The sequence below is a fragment of the Pleurodeles waltl genome, chromosome 5 (genome assembly GCF_031143425.1).
Source record: "Pleurodeles waltl isolate 20211129_DDA chromosome 5, aPleWal1.hap1.20221129, whole genome shotgun sequence".
NCBI lineage: Eukaryota > Metazoa > Chordata > Amphibia > Caudata > Salamandridae > Pleurodeles > Pleurodeles waltl.
The window spans coordinates 539,193,258-539,207,002 of NC_090444.1; the positions used below are offsets into that span (position 1 = coordinate 539,193,258).

Below are 13,745 nucleotides of genomic sequence, written 5' to 3' on the forward strand. Positions count from 1 at the left end.
TCACTGCGTCCATTTCTACTTCAAGAAAAACACCGAACACCACCGCACCCCTCTTCCTCCTCACCGCCGCTGGGGAAAAGTCACCGAAGACCAACTCACCAACACCCTCGCCAAAAACCCACCACCTGACCCCACCGACCCGGACTCCGCCACCATCAACCTCCAACAATGGATCCTCAACTGCGCCAACATCCTAGCCCCACTCAAGAGACCCACCGCCAACCAAGAAAAGAAAAAAACAGCCTGGTTCACAGACGAACTAACCACCTCCAAACGCACCTGCCAGAAACTCAAGAAAAAATGGATCCTCGAACGCACACCCGAGAACCTTGCTACCCTCAAGGAAGCCAACCGTAAACACCACCAACTGATCCGACTCGCCAAGCGCTCCCACTTCACAGAACGCCTTAACAACAACGCTCACGACTGCAAGGAACTCCTCAGCATCGTGAAGGAACTCTCCAACCCCAACGTCAACGACATCCCTCCATCCCAGAAACTCTGCGACGATCTCTCCACCTTCTTCTACCAGAAAATCGCAGCCATCCACTACAGCTTCAATACCTCACCTCCGCCAGACCCCACCCCCAACAACTCCTCCCACGCCGACCACATCACCACCTGGACCCAAGTAGACGATGCCGAAACCCTAAAAACCATGAACTCCATCCACTCAGGATCTCCCTCTGACCCCTGCCCACATCACGTTTTCAACAAAGCTGACGTCGCCATCACCCCCATACTCCGCAAGATCATCAACCTTTCCTTCAACACCGCTACCTTCCCGGACAGCTGGAAGCACGCAGAAATCCAACCTCTCCTCAAGAAACCTAAGGCTGACCTCAACGATCTCAAAAACTTCCGACCAATCTCCATTCTCCCTTTTCCAGCGAAAGTCATCGAGAAGATCGTCAACACACAGCTCGCCCACTACCTAGAAGACAACTCCATCCTAGACCCCTCCCAATCCGGGTTCAGACGAAACCACAGCACAGAGACTGCACTCCTCGCTGCCACAGATGACATCAGACTACAAATGGACAACGGCGAAACCTCAGCCCTGATCCTTTTAGACCTATCAGCCGCCTTCGATACAGTCTGCCACCGCACCCTACTAACCTGTCTACACGAAGCCGGCATCCAAAGCAAAGCCCTCAACTGGATCTCCTCCTTTCTCTCCGGCAGCACCCAGAGGGTCCGACTCTCACCTTTCCACTCCAAAGCCACCAACCTCATCTGCGGCGTCCCCCAAGGCTCCTCACTAAGCCCAATGCCATTCAACGTCTACATGGGCCCCCTCGCACAACTGGCCCGCCAGCACAACCTCAGCATCATCTCCTACGCCGACGACACCCAGCTCGTCCTGTCCCTGACCAAAGATCCTCTCACCGCCAAAGCCAACCTTCACGAGGGACTGAAATCCATCGCCGAATGGATGAGCAACAGCCGCCTAAAACTTAACTCCGACAAGACGGAAGTCCTCATCCTCGGGCGCACCCCATCGGCCTGGAACGACTCGTGGTGGCCCACCGCCCTAGGCCCTCCACCCACCCCAGCCAACCACGCACGAAATCTCAGCTTCATCCTCGACTCCGCCCTCACCATGTCCAAACAGGTCAACGCAGTCTCATCCTCCTGTTTTAACACCCTCCGTATGCTCCGCAGGATCTTCAAGTGGATTCCAACAGGAACCAGAAAGACGGTAACCCAAGCCCTCGTCAGTAGCAGACTCGACTACGGCAACGCACTCTACACAGGCATCCCAACAAAAGACATCAAACGACTCCAACGCATCCAGAACGCATCCGCCCGCCTGATCCTCGACATACCCCGCCGATGTCACATCTCCCCTCACCTGAGGGACCTCCACTGGCTCCCCGTGGACAAGAGGATCACCTTTAAACTCCTCACCCACGCACACAAGGCTCTACACGACACCGGACCCACCTACCTGAACACCAGACTCAACTTCTACGTTCCCTCACGTCAACTACGCTCTGCCAACCTTGCCCTCGCCATCGTCCCCCGAATCCAGCGCAAGACCTCTGGCGGCAGATCCTTCGCCGCCAAGACCTGGAACGCACTCCCGACCTCACTACGCCAGACCCAGGACCTCCTCACCTTCAGGAGACTCCTCAAGACATGGCTCTTCGAACGATAGCAGCTAAACCCCCCCCCTAGCGCCTCGAAACCCTAACAGGTACATAGCGCGCTTTATAAATTATTGATTGATTGATTGATTGATTACGTGCCCCGACCCGACAGCCAGGGCCGCTCCAAGCGCACAGGCCTCAGGCCTGTCTAGGCCGCAGTGCTGGTTCACGCAGATGCGAGCTATCTCGGCATCCGCAATCAAGATCTCCAGCATTGGGACACTATCCCCAGCAAATACTGTACTCAGGCCAATGTTATAGCTTGCTCGTTATGACGGATAATAAACAGATTGTAAGGTGGCTGATGGAGCGCTCTTACAGCGCAGCCATTTTGTGGCTCGGCAAGCTCCGCCCCCTTTATATCCAATCTTTATTAAGTTAACTTACGGCTTCTCTTTTATGGAACATATTTGCTGCATTTTCTCTATATTATTTGAGATTCTAACTAATATGGTTTTTTGTCTAGTCCTAAAATATTGACTTTTAGATTATCTGAATTTGTAATAATGATGGCTAAATGTAATACCAAATGAATAATTAGATTTAAATCAATTAGTTATTAAAACCCTTTAAACTCACACTGAGGGGCATATTTATACTCTGTTTGTGCTGGATTTGCGACATTTATTTTGACGCAAATTTGGTGCAAACTTAACTCCATATTTATACTTTGGCGCTAGACCAGTCTAGCACCAAATTTATGGAGTGAGAGTCATTTTTTTACTGTGGGAACCTACCTTGCATTAATGACATGCAAGATAGGCGTTCCCGGGCAAAAAATGACTCAAAAGCATTTGCGCCTTATTTTTACTCCCGTGCAAAAATGACGCACGGAAGGGCCCTAAAAAATTACTCTAAACCAGTTTAGAGTCATTTTTTAAAGCCTGGGTCAGGGCAGGCGTTAAGGGACATGTGGGCTCATTTCCATGGTCTCTGACCATGGAAGCAGTCCTCAGCTCCCCTTCCCTGCCCCCAGGGACACCCCCTGCCACCCTCACCCACCCCTGAAGGACACCCATGGATGGGGGGACCCATCTACGGTAAGAAGAGGTAAGTATTTTTTTTTACGTAGAAGTGGCATAGGGGGGCCTAACTTGGCCTACATGCCACTGTGCCCAATGGCCATGCCCAGGGGACAGAAGTGCCCTGGGCATGGCCACTGGGCAGGGCGCATGATTCCTGTCTTTGCTAAGACAGGAGTCATTTCCATGGGGGTTTTGCATCAAAAAATGACGCTAGTCAGGTTAAAGTCAATATTCTGGACTCTAACGTGACTTGCACCATTCTTTGGCGCACAACCCCCAGTCTTCCCTATGCCTCCGCTGCCCAGTTAGAGTCATTTATTTTGACGCTAACCAGGCTGCAGCGCCAGCTACCGTTATTCCATAAATATGACGCCCGGCTGGTGCGTTGGAATGGCGGTAGCCGGCGTTATACTTTTTGACGCAAATCTGCGCTAACGCAGATTTGCGTCAAAAAGTATAAATATGGGCCCAAATCTCTTTGTCAATTCCTGTGAGGCTCCGATTGAAATTCACCATTCTTCGTAATTGATGTAAATGATCGCTCCTTACCATCTCTCCATGTCGGCTAACAAAGGTCCATATTACCAATGGCGGAGGTTATTTTATGATTATACTCAACAATTAAGATTCAGGAATCCCCACTCCTTACATATTGCAACATTGAGGAAAAAAGGGTTGACTATATAGCTATAAAGGTTGGGCAGGCTAAAGATCCTTAAATACAAGGGCATTACAGAAAATAGCTCATATATGGAGCTATACATGCTAGGACAATGCTAAGCTATGGCACTTTACATATTGGAGTTATGGAATGTTTAATTAGTTCTCTTTTAGAAAATCTTGTAAAATATTTATATTCTGCTTACAAGGTAATTCATGTGATAAATTGTACTGTAAATACATTTCAGTGCAATTGTTACAAACATTTGCTGCGTCTTATTCCCCGAACACCCTTTTGAAACGTTAGAGTCATCAGCAACGCTCACTTGCTCATTTGAATTTAGGGCTTGCAGTAAAAGAAATGCAGGACTGTTGTGCATTCCCATTGCAAACCATTACAGGAGAAATGTTCACAGTAATGTATTCAACACTCCAAGTTCAACAAACACAGACACAAAAACTACTCACCCTAAGATAGAAATCTCCATTTTCATTTCCAGACTTGATTCGGAAAGTGTTGATGGTGTTTGCATAGATGGTTGTTGCTTGGATTTGGAAGACATCAGATGGCACAGATCGGTCTGAACGGATGCTCATATACTTATACACGATTGAGTATGGAAGGTCTCTACACAATGGATTTGACATGCCGCACACACAGCGACTGAAAAATGGGAAGTTATATTGAAATTATACATAGAATATCATAGTACAAACAAGGCTGATTCCAAGTTGGTCAGAAATTTGGGACCCCGTGCACATCCCTGTTTGCACAGGGCTGAAATCCGAGTTCAGTGGTATTTACCACACCTAGCTATTACCATGTGCATTAAATACCTCATCTTTCTCTAAATTTCGACAGGTCAAACATGCCAGAATTTAACAGGGAAAAAGTGTATAGTATGTACAGTACTATGCAGATTTTGGTAACGTGTGCATCGAAATTGACATGTCAAATCCCCAAAACTCAGACTATGTGCTATTTATTGCACCTAATAACCAGCACACCTCGGGATATTGTTACTTATCGACAGGGGCGGCTCCTCCACTATGTCAGAGGAGCGTCGTCCCCCCGCCAGCAGCAGCAGCTGCAAACCTTTTTCAATAAAACCATAATAAACCGTGTTTATTATGGTTTTATTGTAAAAGGGGCGGGGACACAGGTGATGACAGGGATGGAGTGTGCATGTATATTTGGCCGGCCATCTCGCGCCAGGGCTCTCTCCAACACGACACTGTGTTGCAGGGTTGGAGAAAGCAGGCAGAGGCTCCCACTCTGCCTCAGAGTGCCCAGCTAGGAAGTTCGGTCCAATCCTCACGCTGCTTTCATGCTGCAAGCAGCATGAAAGCCGCATTAGGATTAGCCGCAGGGCAGGCTGGAAGCCTGTGCCTGCAAGTACTGGAGCCAGTGGTGCGGTGAGGAAGGTAAGTTTTTTAAAAATAATAATTATTTTTTCATTACCCCCCCAGCCATGCACCGCACCACCCCAACCTTCCCCCACCCGTGAGCTGCGACTGCTTATCGAGTGTGATAAATACCACCCTCAGTCTGACAAATTTGGAATCAGTGCATTAGTAAAGCTTATGGAGCCCATGGCCAAACTGTACAATTCTACTTACTTTTCAGACGTGAGACTGTAGGGTTCTTGGCAAGGGTTTCTAGGGTAGCAGCGAAATCCTCCATAATAATTCCAGCACATTTCATCGTCTCTGCAGTCATTAACAGCTTCACATTCGTTTATATCTGTTAACAAATAAAGAAAGGGGCTAACTTTAGTAACCTTGTATACCACACAGCTCCTGCACAAACATTAGTAATCAGACCGCATAGTGTAAACAGCCTCTGGTTGATGCTAAAAAGCACAAACCCAGTTGTAGAATCATATACAATAAAACCTGACCTAACCATCTGAGGGAACACATTTATAAGATACCCTAGAATGCTCACCAGCTGTCATACAAATAGGTGTTCAGCAGCCAGACCATGGAACAAAATCCTTTATTGTAATCAGTTGGGGCCTGGAGGAACAGCTGAATGCAATTAAAAAAGACCCCAGAAAGAGAATGATGACACAAGAGTTTTCTGGAACACCCATTATAAGTTCACATCTTATGCTAGCCCACTGACTGATTTGGCGAAACATTTGAAGTAATATTAGAGGTTTCTCTTATATTCCTAATTTTCCTTAGGTGCAGTGTCGACTGCTATCAAGAGGTATCAATTAGTGCTAACTAGCCTCCTAAAAATCACTAATGATGACCAAAACAGTTCATGCCATGCCTCAGGCAACATCCAGACCTGTCAGAATAATCCCATAAACAGCAGATCCGAATCAGCAGATCCGAATCACCTTTGAAAAAAAACAACAATTAAGAAACAAAGGGCATGTCCTTAACTACCTATCTGATAACATGTATCAAAAATGTGAAATTATCTAGATATCTTTTTAACATTATTCTTACCTGGTGGATGGAGACAATGGGCCTGGTTTAGAGTTTGATGGAAGACTTACTCCGTCACATCTGTGACGGATATCCCATTCCCCATATTACAAGTGCCATTGGCTATAATGCCCTTGTAATACAATGGATGGGATATCTGCTCCTGAAACAATGAGTTTATGTGGAATATCCTAAAAATTGTATCCCTGGGAACTGAACAATTATCTGATATTTGTGCTGGAAATATGCATTTGATCATTATATCAACCTTTGATGGATATTCCATTTGGAAATTCTCAAGTTAATATATAGTCCATACCTCGGAAGAAGTCAGTCCTAGTTTTATAGTCTTAAGTACTCGGACAACCTGATTCAATTATGTTTTATTTGTGCACTGTCGAGAGACAAGTGCCTCCCCTCAGTATACTTCCCTCAGAGGCTTCACAGACTGACTGAATTTAATGGAACACAAGAAAGACCCCAGAAAACACCATATTACATTGATACCAGAAAGATGAGACAACAAAATCTACTGTTTATTTTAAAAAGATGTAGAACTGGATCAGAGATGTTGGGTTACAGCTCAATCCATGGTTCTGTGTACACTTCATCCAATGCTATTCAGCAGGGAGACAGGTGGGAGATACAATGCTAGAGTAAAACGTGTGCTGCACTTTATCCGAATTAAAATAAAAGTAGAAGGCCCCTAAAGATTCCTTACCCTTCCAGACAGCTCCAAAATGCTGTTCTCCTGTCACATGTCATGTATACACTTTCTTTCTCCTGATCCTAATGTTTCCCCTGTCCCATTTTACAAAGTGCAGTACTAGCTGCATGCCACGCTGATGCAAACCTAGTGCTTGCCCCTTGTCAAATGTAAAATTATTAACACCACAAACAACTCCAGTTTCACAACTATTACTTGAACCATGTGCTTCTACTGGCAAAAATGTTGTTTCATCCAATGTCTTTATGTACCTTCCTCTTTCCAGATTTGAATATAGTGTAAGTGACCTCATGGCCCTGCAAAAAGTCTTCCTCAAACCTAATCCTACTCTGACATTTAATCAGAAACTCCAACATGATTCCAACAAGAAGCTCCATTTTTTTAAGATGAGATAGTTTGCATGAACTGAAAATGCTGCAATGCTAGGGTGATGGTGATCAAATGCAGAATTCCTAAGCAAGAACTTTAAAGGTAAATTTTAAATCCTGCAGGACCAGAAAGGACACACCAATGTCATCCTGCATCCCCTTAAATGCATTTTGGTTGTGCAGACCTATCCTTCTATACATCAAGGTCTTATTTTAGATTGACTTCTTCTCAAATGCTTCTACTTTAGTGTATGTTTTTGCATCATGAACGACACGCAAATACTCCAAACCCCTTCTCAAATAAGGAAGGTTGACTGTCTGCAGATTTCACTAGAGGACAGGGTACTGAAATGTCCTTTTGACAAGAGATGTGTTGGCTTCATTTGCATAAGACATTAGGATATTCGAAAATTAGGACAATGATTTCAGGATAATGTCATGGTGATCACAGGGAGCACAAAACTGATATTATGTCCAAAATATTGTCTGACCCAAATATCATCATCAAATATATTGGGAGGTAGGTATATCACATTTGTAAGTGTTCATCATACTTTTTTAAATATAGTTGTATTTAATATCAATGTTGTATTATTTTGTAATGTTTATGATTTTGTGCCTATTAACATTACTATGTTTGTTAGCTCTGTTTATTTTTTTTAGTAGTTGTGTGATTGTTCTAGTAATATTCGTAGAGTCTTGTTTTTGAGTTTATTTAAATTTTTACCTATTGATGGGTTGTTGGTTGGTAGGGCAGTAGGGTGGGATGAGATTTTTAAAAATATTTGAATTTTGTATACGTTTTGTAAAATGTTTTCAATTTAATTTGTAAGTAGATTACTAATAATGTAATTTATTTCAGTTGCTACATTGCTTCATATTTTAAAATTGTTTTTGTTATTTATTTTTGTATTGTTAATTAGATTATAGTTATGCAATTTTTAATTGGTTACTTAAGAATGATTTGTTTAATAATTGGGCTTTATTTTATATTTTAATTGGATAATTATGGTATTAGTGACTCATTTATTTAATTGATTAAATTAATATATCTTCTTGCAATAATGTGTTATATTTGTTTTTTAAGATTTACTATTCTTAGAATTAGTTTTAGTTGTTGTGATTTATTTAATTTTTGGTATTATTTCATATTAAATATTTTCCAACGCCTTCCATACTGTTGCTTAAATTGAGTGGGAATATCAAATCTGACCCCTCCTAAGTTCAGCGCTTTCCCTACGGTTACTTGGGCAACAGTGGGAATAGTGAAGCTGACCCCCTTCAAAGTTCATTGCTTTCCATACTGTTGCTTGGGTTGGAGTAAGAATAGTAAATCTGGTCCCTCCAAAGTTCAGCACTTTCCCTGCTGTTGCTAAAGCTGTAGTGGGAATAGTAAATCAAACCTCTATAAAGTCCAACGCTTTCCCTAATGTTACATGGGCTGTTGTGGGAATAGTAAATCTGACACCTCCGAAGCCTAAAACATTCACCAAATTTCCTTAGGTTGGCGTGGAAATCATAAAACTGACCCTCAAAAGTCCACACATTTCACTATGTTGCTTACATTTGAGATGGAATAGTAAATCGGACACCTTCAAAGTCCAAGACTTTCTCTACTGCTGTTGAGGTTGAAGTGGGTATAGTATTTTTTTTTTATTTATTTAGGTCCAAAATATGACCATTAACCCCTTCGCTGCCAGGGCTTTTCCCCCTCCTGTGCCTGGCCTTTTTTTGCCTATTTGGGGCAGTTCGCGCTTAGGTCCTCATACCTTTTTGTCCACGTAAGCTAACCAAGCCAAATTTGCGTCCTTTTTTTCCAACATCCTAGGGATTCTAGAGGTACCCAGACTTTGTGGGTTCCCCTGAAGGAGGCCAAGAAATTGGCCAAAATACAGGGAAAATTTCGTTTTTTTCAAACAAATTGGAAAAAGTGGCTGCAGAAGAAGGCTTGTGGTTTTCCCCCTGAAAATGGCATCAACAAAGGGTTTGCGGTGCTAAACTCAGCAGCTTCCCAGCTTTCAGGAACAGGCAGACTTGAATCAGAAAACCCAATTTTTCAACACAATTTTGGCATTTTACTGGGACATACCCCATTTTTGCAATTTTTTGTGCTTTCAGCCTCCTTCCAGTCAGTGACAGAAATGGGCATGAAACCAATACTGGATCCCAGAAACCTAAACATTTCTGAAAAGTAGACAAAATTCTGAATTCAGCAAGGGGTCATTTGTGTAGATCCTACAAGGGTTTCCTACAGAAAATAACAACTGAAAAAGAAAAATATTGAAATTGAGGTGCAAAAAACATAAATGTTTCTCTACGTTTTACTCTGTAACTTTTCCCTGCAATGTCAGATTATCGAAAGCAATAGACTGTTACGTCTGCTGGACTCCTCTGGTTGCGGGGATTTATAGGGCTTGTAGGTTCATCAAGAACCCAAGGAACCCAGAGCCAATAAATGAGCTGCACTCTGCAGTGCGTTTTCATTCTATACCAGGTATACAGCAATGCATTTGCTGAAATATAAAGAGTAAAAAATTGCTATCAAGAAAACCTTTGTATTTCCAAAAAGGGCACAAGATAAGTTGTTGAGGAGCAGTGGTTATTTGCACATCCCTGAATTCCGGGGTGACCATACTAGCATGTGAATTACAGGGCATTTCTCAAATAGATGTCTTTTTTACATACTCTCCTATATTTGGAAGGAAAAAATGTAGAGAAAGACAAGGGGCAATAACACTTGTTTTGCTAATCTATGTTCCCCCAAGTCTCCTGATAAAAATGATACCTCACTTGTGTGGGTAGGCCTAGCGCCCGCGACAGGAAACGCCCCAAACCGCAACGTGGACACATCCAAATTTTTGAAAGAAAACAGAGGTGTTTTTTGCGAAGTGCTTACCTGTAGATTTTGGCCTCTAGTTCAGCCGGCACCTAGGGAAACCTACCAAACCTGTGCATTTCTGAAAACTAGAGACCATGGGGAATCCAAGGAGGGGTGACTTGCGGGGCTCGGACCAGGTTCTGTTACCCAGAATCCTTTGCAAACCTTCAAATTTGGCTAAAAAAACACATGTTCCTCACATTTCTTTGGCAGAAAGTTCTGGAATCTGAGAGGAGCCACAAATTTCCTTCCACCCAGCGTTCCCTCAAGTCTCCTGATAAAAATGATACCTCACTTGTGTAGGTAGGCCTAGCGCCCGCGACAGGAAATGCCCCGAAGCGCAACGTGGACACATCCAAATTTTTGAAAGAAAACAGAGGTGTTTTTTGCGAAGTGCCAACCTGTAGATTTTGGCCTCTAGCTCAGCCGGCACCTAGGGAAACCTACCAAACCTGTGCATTTCTGAAAACTAGAGACCTAGGGGAATCCAAGGAGGGGTGACTTGCGGGGCTCGGACCAGGTTCTGTTACCCAGAATCCTTTGCAAACCTTCAAATTTGGCTAAAAAAACACATGTTCCTCAAATTTCTTTGGCAGAAAGTTCTAGAATCTGAGAGGAGCCACAAATTTCCTTCCACCCAGCGTTCCCTCAAGTCTCCTGATAAAAATGATACCTCACTTGTGTAGGTAGGCCTAGCGCCCGCGACAGGAAACACCCCGAAGCGCAACGTGGACACATCCAAATTTTTGGAAGAAAACAGAGGTGTTTTTTGCGAAGTGCCTACCTGTAGATTTTGGCCTCTAGCTCAGCCGGCATCTAGGGAAACCTACCAAACCTGTGCATTTCTGAAAACTAGAGACCTAGGGGAATCCAAGATAGGGTGACTTGCGGGGCTCGGACCAGGTTCTGTTACCCAGAATCCTTTGCAAACCTCAAAATTTGGCTAAAAAAACACACGTTCCTCACATTTCTGTGGCAGAAAGTTCTGGAATCTGAGAGAAGCCACAAATTTCCTTCCACCCAGCGTTCCCCCAAGTCTCCCGATAAAAATGATACCTCACTTGTGTGGGTAGGCCTAGCGCCCGCGACAGGAAACGCCCCAAAGCGCAACGTGGACACATCCAATTTTTGGAAGAAAACAGAGGTGTTTTTTGCGAAGTGCCTACCTGTAGTTTTTGGCCTCTAGCACAGGCGGCACCTAGGGAAACCTACCAAACCTGTGCATTTCTGAAAACTAGAGACCTAGGGAAATCCAAGATGGGGTGACTTGCGGGGCTCGGACCAGGGGCCAGATGTACGAAAAAAGCAATTTGCGACTCGCAATTTGCAAGTCGCAAATTGCTATGCAGTACGGTGTCTCAGACACCGACTGCGACTCGCAATGGGGTCGCAATGACCCACCTCATGAATATTCATGAGGTGGGTCGCAAACTGCGGCCCCATTGCGAGTATAGGCACTCGCAAACATGGAGGCCTGCTGTCGTCAGCAGACCTCCATGTTTGCGACCTGCTTTTCAATAAAGCAGTTTTTTTTTTTTTAAGTGTAGCCCGTTTTCCTAACAGGAAAACGAGCTGCACTTCAAAACAACCAAAACCTTTTGTTTCGGTTTTTTTTCAGGGCAGGCAGTGGTCCCTTGGACCACTACCTGCCCTGAAAAAATAATTTGGGGTCCAGTCACAAAGGGGAAGGGGTCAAATGGGGACCCCTTCCCTTTTGCGAGTGGGTTACCATCCACTTCAAGTGGATGGTAACTGCGACTCCATTTGCGACCGCATACGCGGTCGCAAATGGAGTTGCATACCACTGCGACTCGCAAATAGGAAGGGAACACCCCTTCCTATTTGCGACTCTGAAATGCATTTTGCGAGTCGGTTCCGACTCGCAAAATGCATTTCTGCATAGCAAACTCAGGTTTGCGACTCGCAAACGGCGATTTTCGCCGTTTGCGACTCGCAAACTGTTTGCTACATCTGGCCCCTAGTTCTGTAACCTAGAATCCTTTGCAAACCTCAAAATTTGGCTAAAAAAACACATGTTCCTCACATTTCTGTGGCAGAAAGTTCTGGAATCTGAGAGGAGCCACAAATTTCCTTCCACCCAGCGTTCCCCCAAGTCTCCCGATAAAAATGATACCTCACTTGTGTGGGTAGGCCTAGCACCCGCGACAGGAAACGCCCCAAAGCGCAACGTGGACACATCCAAATTTTTGGAAGAAAACAGAGGTGTTTTTTGCGAAGTGCCTACCTGTAGATTTTGGCCTCTAGCTCAGCCGGCACCTAGGGAAACCTACCAAACCTGTGCATTTCTGAAAACTAGAGACCTAGGGGAATCCAAGATGGGGTGACTTGCGGGGCTCGGACCAGGTTCTGTTACCCAGAATCCTTTGCAAACCTCAAAATTTGGCTAAAAAAACACATGTTCCTCACATTTCTGTGGCAGAAAGTTCTGGAATCTGAGAGGAGCCACAAATTTCCTTCCACCAAGTGTTCCCCCAAGTCTCCCGATAAAAATGATACCTCACTTGTGTGGGTAGGCCTAGCGCCCGCGACATGAGACGCCCCAAAGCGCAACGTGGACACATCCAAATTTTTGGAAGAAAACAGAGGTGTTTTTTGCGAAGTGCCTACCTGTAGATTTTGGCCTCTAGCTCAGCCGGCACCTAGGGAAACCTACCAAACCTGTGCATTTCTGAAAACTAGAGACCTAGGGGAATCTAAGGAGGGGTGACTTGCAGGGCTCGGACCAGGTTCTGTTACCCAGAATCCTTTGCAAACCTCAAAATTTGGCTAAAAAAACACATGTTCCTCACATTTCTGTGGCAGAAAGTTCTGGAATCTGAGAGGAGCCACAAATTTCCTTCCACCCAGCGTTCCCCCAAGTCTCCCGATAAAAATGATACCTCACTTGTGTGGGTAGGCCTAGCGCCCGCGACAGGAAACGCCTCAAAGCGCAACGTGGACACATCCAAATTTTTGAAAGAAAACAGAGGTGTTTTTTGCAAAGTGCCTACCTGTAGATTTTGGCCTCTAGCTCAGCCGGCACCTAGGGAAACCTATTAAACCTGTGCATTTCTGAAAACTAGAGACCTAGGGGAATCCAAGATGGGGTGACTTGCGGGGCTCGGACCAGGTTCTGTTACCCAGACTCCTTTGCAAACCTCAAAATTTGGCTAAAAAAACACGTTTCTCACATTTCTGTGGCAGAAAGTTCTGGAATCTGAGAGGAGCCACAAATTTCCTTCCACCCAGCGTTCCCCCAAGTCTCCTGATAAAAATGATAACTTACTTGTGTGGGTAGGCCTTGCGCCCGCATCAGGAAACGCGCCAAAGCGCAACGTGGACACATCCAAATTTTTGGAAGAAAACAGAGGTGTTTTTTGCGAAGTGCCTACCTGTAGATTTTGGCCTCTAGCTCAGCTGGCACCTAGGGAAACCTACCAAACCTGTGCATTTCTGAAAACTAGAGACCTAGGGGAATCTAAGGAGGGGTGA

At 44.7% G+C, this 13,745-nt stretch overlaps 1 protein-coding gene across 1 annotated transcript in view; it reads right to left on the reverse strand.

Annotated features, from left to right (window-relative positions):
- The window catches only part of EFEMP1 (EGF containing fibulin extracellular matrix protein 1), a 572,290-nt gene that overhangs the window by 55,012 nt on the left and 503,533 nt on the right, over positions 1 to 13,745 (reverse strand). Inside the window, exons 9-10 of the mRNA XM_069234365.1 lie at positions 5,459 to 5,582; positions 4,307 to 4,502 (exon numbers count right to left, since the gene is read on the reverse strand). Of these exons, the coding sequence (XP_069090466.1) occupies positions 4,307 to 4,502; positions 5,459 to 5,582 (320 nt within the window). The remainder of the gene's footprint in view (positions 1 to 4,306; positions 4,503 to 5,458; positions 5,583 to 13,745) is intronic.